The 5500-nt window shown below is 48.8% G+C and overlaps 1 protein-coding gene across 2 annotated transcripts in view; it reads right to left on the bottom strand.

Annotated features, from left to right (window-relative positions):
• The window catches only part of iqsec1b (IQ motif and Sec7 domain ArfGEF 1b), a 133587-nt gene extending 132846 nt beyond the window's left edge, over window positions 1–741 (bottom strand). For both annotated transcript variants that reach the window (XM_068711863.1, XM_068711864.1), the window contains exon 1: window positions 1–741. In XM_068711863.1, coding sequence (XP_068567964.1) covers window positions 1–281 — 281 coding nt within the window. In that variant the 5' untranslated portion in view covers window positions 282–741.
• Between the last annotated feature and the right edge of the window lie 4759 nt (window positions 742–5500).

Raw genomic sequence — 5500 nt, 5'->3', positions numbered from 1 at the left:
TTTTCCTGCGCGGCGTTCTCCTTGATGGCTACCAGGGCGGAGTGGTTGCCCTGCTGCAGCCTGCAGGTGGCCAGGTGCCGCTGGTGCTGGTCCTTCAGGCACACGTTCTCCTTGCAGAGGTCCGTCACCTGGAGCTCCAGCTCCTCGATCCGGACCCGCTGCTTCTCCAGCAGCCCCTGCTGCGTCTCGATGATCTTGTTCAGCTCCGCGAGGTACTCCGCCGCCTTGCTGGGGTTCTCCGCCGGGTTCTCCATCTCGTAAAAGCCCCGTTGCCCGTCCATCGGGGAGGCGATATCCACACACAAGAAGAAGAAGGAGAAGAAATAATAAAGCAGCCCTTTCTCCCGCTTTACTCACGCGCGCACTCGCGCGCTCAGTAGTAGCGAGACTGAGCGCTGTCAAATCCAGAGACCCTCCTCCGCTCCGACATGGCTGCTGGCTGCTTTTCGTCGGGTAGTTCTGGCAGCTCTAAACCGTGAAGTTGGCCCGGGTTCGGGTTCGGGTTCGGGTGCGCTGCTGTACGCCGCCCGCCGCCGCGTCCACACTACGCTCTGCACCGCAACAGCCTAACTAACCTCCAGTCAGCCGCTCCGTACATGGTGGTGGTGGTGGTGGTGGAGGAGGGGGGGGGCGTTTAACTCGTTCGGTGCTGGAGGTTCAGCGCTCCGGCTGCTGCGCGTGCCGGGGACGTTTGCGTTTCCTCGTGAAGAAGAACAGAGAGACACCGAGTGAGTTCGAAGCATCCGCTCAACAGGTTCCCCCTCCAAATCACAGGTGCGCGCGCTCACCTCGACGGCCGTGCGCACTGGCGCGTGGTGGTGTCAGCTGTGTGTTTGCTCGTGCAAGAGGTAGTAGCGGGCTCGTCGCCCCCCGACCCCCACCCCCCTCCACAGAAGCGGCAGGTCGATTCGCCTGCAAGGCTGGAAAAAGCCCGTTCAAACGGGGCTGACGCTTTTAATCATCATCACAGAAAAGAGATCATGTAGAATAATCCACTTTTTAAACTTTTTGGAAACCTTCGTTAAAATGACATCCATCATGATGCTGTCAAGAGCGTTCCAAGCACGGTAACAATGAGCTGCTGGGTCCAAATAAGCACCACAAATGAATTCAGCAATATACTTTATGTAACGCCCACCTCAGCTAACCCTATGTCGTCACGTGACCCTCACCATAACCGAGGGGGGCGTGGCGAGGTGGGCGTGGCGTGAGCAGGCAGCAACCTCTGGTTCTGCCAAGGGAAGTGTTTTAAAGCTGCATTCTCTCTAGTGTCCACCAGGGGGCGACTCCTCTGGTTGTATAGAAGTCTAGTCTAAAATGACTCTACTTCTCTCTTGATTTATTCCCTCAGTAAACATTGTAAACATGAGTTTATGGTCTCAATCTCTAGTTTACAGTCTTCTTCAATACAGCATGATGTTCATTTAGTACATTATGCTCCATTTAGAGTCAAACACACCATAAAGAGGGGATGATTTAGGGGGCGGGGCTTACTGTGATTGACAGGTCGCTGTCGCAACACGGACATATTATCTACGTCACACGAGGAACATGTTAGCGTACAGCTAGCTTATCTACACACCCAGCAGGCACAGAGCCACATTAGCCTTTATCCAGAGTCAGGTTCAGTCCAGAGCTGCTTCTCCTCTTTAGCTCCGTTTTGTTCTCCACCAACTCCTGAAAGAAAAGACGACGTTCAACTAGCTCTTGAGGTAAATATTCGGCTCTTTAGCTGCTGGAAAGCCAAACGAGGAGCGGGAGTTTTGGGGGATGATTACACATTTCACAGTCATTTAACCTGTTAATATAAAAGCATTGTTTGGTGCAAATTTAAGATGCTATAATGAATGTTAAGCCTTTGAACTACATTTACAGAGACACAGGGATTTACAACCTTAAAGTGCCGATCCTTAACATGTCAGTTCTGGGATTGTGCTTACAGTTTATCCTTCTGTTGATGAGCATTAAGGTTCTGCTCCATGTTTTGTGTGTATTCAGTGGAGCGCAGCTGATGCAGTTTTTGTTTGGTTTTTTTCCCCAGGAATGTCGCCACAGTTTGTAATCCTGCTAACGTATTAATATTGCAACGCTTCCATCAGCGGGTCATAGGCTTAATCACCAACGTGTTACATCGTTCGGTGACTTAACAGACATTCATTTAAATGAAAATCTTCCAGATTGCCACTCTAACCGAGAACCCTCCTGCACCGCTGCTTCATGCTACATTAGACTTTATTAAAAGTAGCTACAGCCGCACATTAAGCAGCCATCAGCACTGGAACATCCATTTTCATCCCCCCTGCAAATATACCTTTGAGGAAGGGACCAAACCATTTATTCCATGTATGCTTTTTATTTTGTCTGGGGGGGACTGCACGCAATAAAAGTGTCCGTTGGAGTCCGGGAATATTTCAAGCACATGGTCATAGTAATAAACGCCTGCTGTATAAAGATTTAATAAGTCCTAAAACATAGCAAGTCAAAAATACCAGGATGTTCTTCTACGTCCGGTCGCGTTCTGCAGTACGCACGCCAGCATAGCCTGCTATTCTGACCACATATGTGAGCAAAGCGGTCAAAGATCAAGACGCCGTTTGATTGAGGAAGTAATGAGTCGACAGAATGACCGACATCAGCTGGTTAAAGGTTGAGTGACGGCTGGAAAATGGTGTAAACACGAATGGGACAGCAGGTTGCTGGGACACGTCATGCTGCCTTGAGAACCTCATAACATGTTATGTACATGTTGGTATTCATTTTATATTTCTACTCCCTGATTTGAACGTCTTCAAGGCTCTTGCTTTAGGATGAAGTCATTGTCAAATAATCTATTCACTTATTTTTGTTAAAACCACTTCGAGTCTCTGCTTGCGTTCCTCTCATTTCATGTGTTTTCATGCTCCATCTTTAATCCTAAATGTTAACTCTTTGTTTACTTTTTTCTTCTCCGTCTCTGACTTCCGCCGGTGACCCCGTGTTTAACGGCGCAGTACTATGAATTGTGGGTAATTCCCTCGGGCAAAGGTTTGTAGGAATGCAGACGTACGGAAAACGTTCACAGAGAGAGAAGCCGCAAAACACTCGACGAGTCGACGGCCCTGAACCCTCAGACTTCTGTGGGAACTCGCCTCAAAGTCCGTTGAGCGTGGAGACTGGATGTGACCTTTGAACCCGTGGACAGGTACTGAATAAGCGAACCGGGCCTCCTTTCAGACACTAAAAAGCTTCGTCTTTGTGTCGTCGAGGCCGAATTGTTCGTGCGATGCAGAAAATCTGCTGGTGACGAATGACGGAGAGAAGAAAGTGCGTCCTTCTCACTGTGCTGGAGTTGCTGCGTATGACTTCTCCAGGTGTCTGCGCTCTTTCTTTATTTCTTGCTCACTGGGACGTATTCCCCGCGGAGAGGGAAGACACAAGTGCAGAGTCAGACCTCACATGGAGGCTGTCATCATCCCTCACCCTCACACTGCCGGACGGTTCTTTCACACGGCCGTCGCCCTCTAGTGGGGCACAGGCAGTCAAACAGTGAAGGTGGAAGCTGGTGGTGTTTGACAACCGGTGAGTCCATTCTGAAAGCCCGATCCCTGACTCGTGAGGCACACAGCTGTTCCGGGTCCCGTCCGGTCAATGCAGGGTTTCCCAACAGAAGGCTTGCCGCTCCGCTGACGGACACACCGCGCCTCGACGCGGAACGACAACGCGGAACGACAACGCGGAACGACAACGCGGAACGACAACGCGCACCATTCACCGGAGAGACCACACAGTCCTTCTCCCCTCGTAGAAGTGTGCAGAGGAGCATGCTGGGAGTAGAGCCGAAGTGCATAGAAGAGGAACATCTTTCCTCCACCAGTTATATTTAGACTCTCAGGGTGCTCTTCTTACAGCGGTGTGCACATGTGCACGTGTAGTTTCCAGCTGATCGGAGCTTTATGTGAGAATTCCAATTTGATCTCACAAAAGGCCAACGTATGAATGGTTGCTACAGTAACGGTGACAGCAGCAGCAGCAGCTGTAGCCCCCCCCCCCCCCCTCCAGATGAGTGAGGGAGAGACGGACTGAAGTGGCTGAAGTGTGCAGCTCACACTCCGCCGGGCCGAGCGGTGGATTGGGAAACACACATGGGAGGGTCTGTGCTTCAGGTCGACTGCTGTGAGACGCTCTCTGTTCTCACGGTTCTCTGGAGGTTTTACGGCCCTCAGATGAATGTTTTTTTGGGAGGTTATCGTTTGATATCTAGTCCATCAGCTGTTGTTTTGATCCGCTTTGTCCTTGAAAAACAACACGGAGGTCTGGGCCTTAAACTGCAGCACATGTCAGACACATTTCTCTGGTTTTTGGGAAATGTCTCCAGCAATGGGAGGATGGGACAAATATTCCTGTATGACATCGTCACTAGTATCAGTATTTGTAGAGAAACATTTTGTATTTTTTTGTATTTGTAGCCAAAATCCTCCGAGTCAGACGTCTGAATTTAGCAACTGTGGTAAATTAAAAGCCGAAACGCTGAACAACTATGACTCATGAATCACATCATGTGCTGGATGGAAATAATAATAAGGAAAAGCTCAATATGGTTTGTTTAGAGAATCTGTTGAGAGGACAACGCACTGAAACAAAACATCACATTTCTACGATGATTGAAACTGAACGTGGTGCGAGAACGATGTCGCTCAGGTGACGTCTGGAAGCTTTGACTTTTCATTTAGTTGTTCTTTCCTCTTTACGGCAGACAGTGATGCTTTCACAGATAAAGTAGATGTTGATTTTGTAAATATGTCTAATTAACCTGCTGAGAAACAGCTCCATGCAAACCGCCGTCCCTAAACTCAATATAGCCATAATTCATGTATGAATTGTGGCAGACCGTTATATTTCAGATGTGGTTATTGCATCAGACACACAGCGTCGTGACCTTCCATAGCTCCATGGCACTGTAGATGCTGACTGACTGTCACACGTCCCCATAATATTTATAGCAGCCTTAGTGTTATTAATTCAGCAGCAGTGAAATATCAATCAGCGGCGGTGATGGTTGAGTTTACGGCGTTCACATACGGACAGTTAACGACGTGCTTCACTGGTGATGAGAGAATAAAGAGAAAGAGGAGCAGGAAACACCAAAACAAGACTAATCAGGAAGAATCTAATTGAGCGCGCTAAAGCAACTAATTAGTTGAGCAATTGAAATTTCATTTATTAGAATTGGTTGTCGTGTGGACTGCAGAAGAAAATAACTGTCTCTGTGAAAGTGGCTGACAATCAGAAATGAATCTTTTGAACTGCTGTGTTCGGCTGGTCTGAGGCGTTCTCACTCTGTTCTTCAGTGTGAACGTCTGGATGCAGCAGCACAGTCACTGAGTGTAGGTGCAGCAGTGCACAGAACGATGTCACACAGACATGTTTGTTTGTTCTGCAGAGTATAAAGTACGTCTTCAGCTATCCTGACACCGCTGCATCGTGTGCACAGAGACTCTCACTGTCTCGCCTCTTCACCATT

The sequence above is a fragment of the Cebidichthys violaceus genome, unplaced genomic scaffold (genome assembly GCF_023349555.1).
Source record: "Cebidichthys violaceus isolate CVI_PGR_0920_01 unplaced genomic scaffold, fCebVio1.0.p SCAF_17, whole genome shotgun sequence".
Taxonomy (NCBI): Eukaryota; Metazoa; Chordata; class Actinopteri; order Perciformes; family Stichaeidae; genus Cebidichthys; species Cebidichthys violaceus.
The sequence above is the reverse complement of the archived record's forward strand: the minus strand, read 5'-3'. Positions and strand labels throughout refer to the sequence as shown.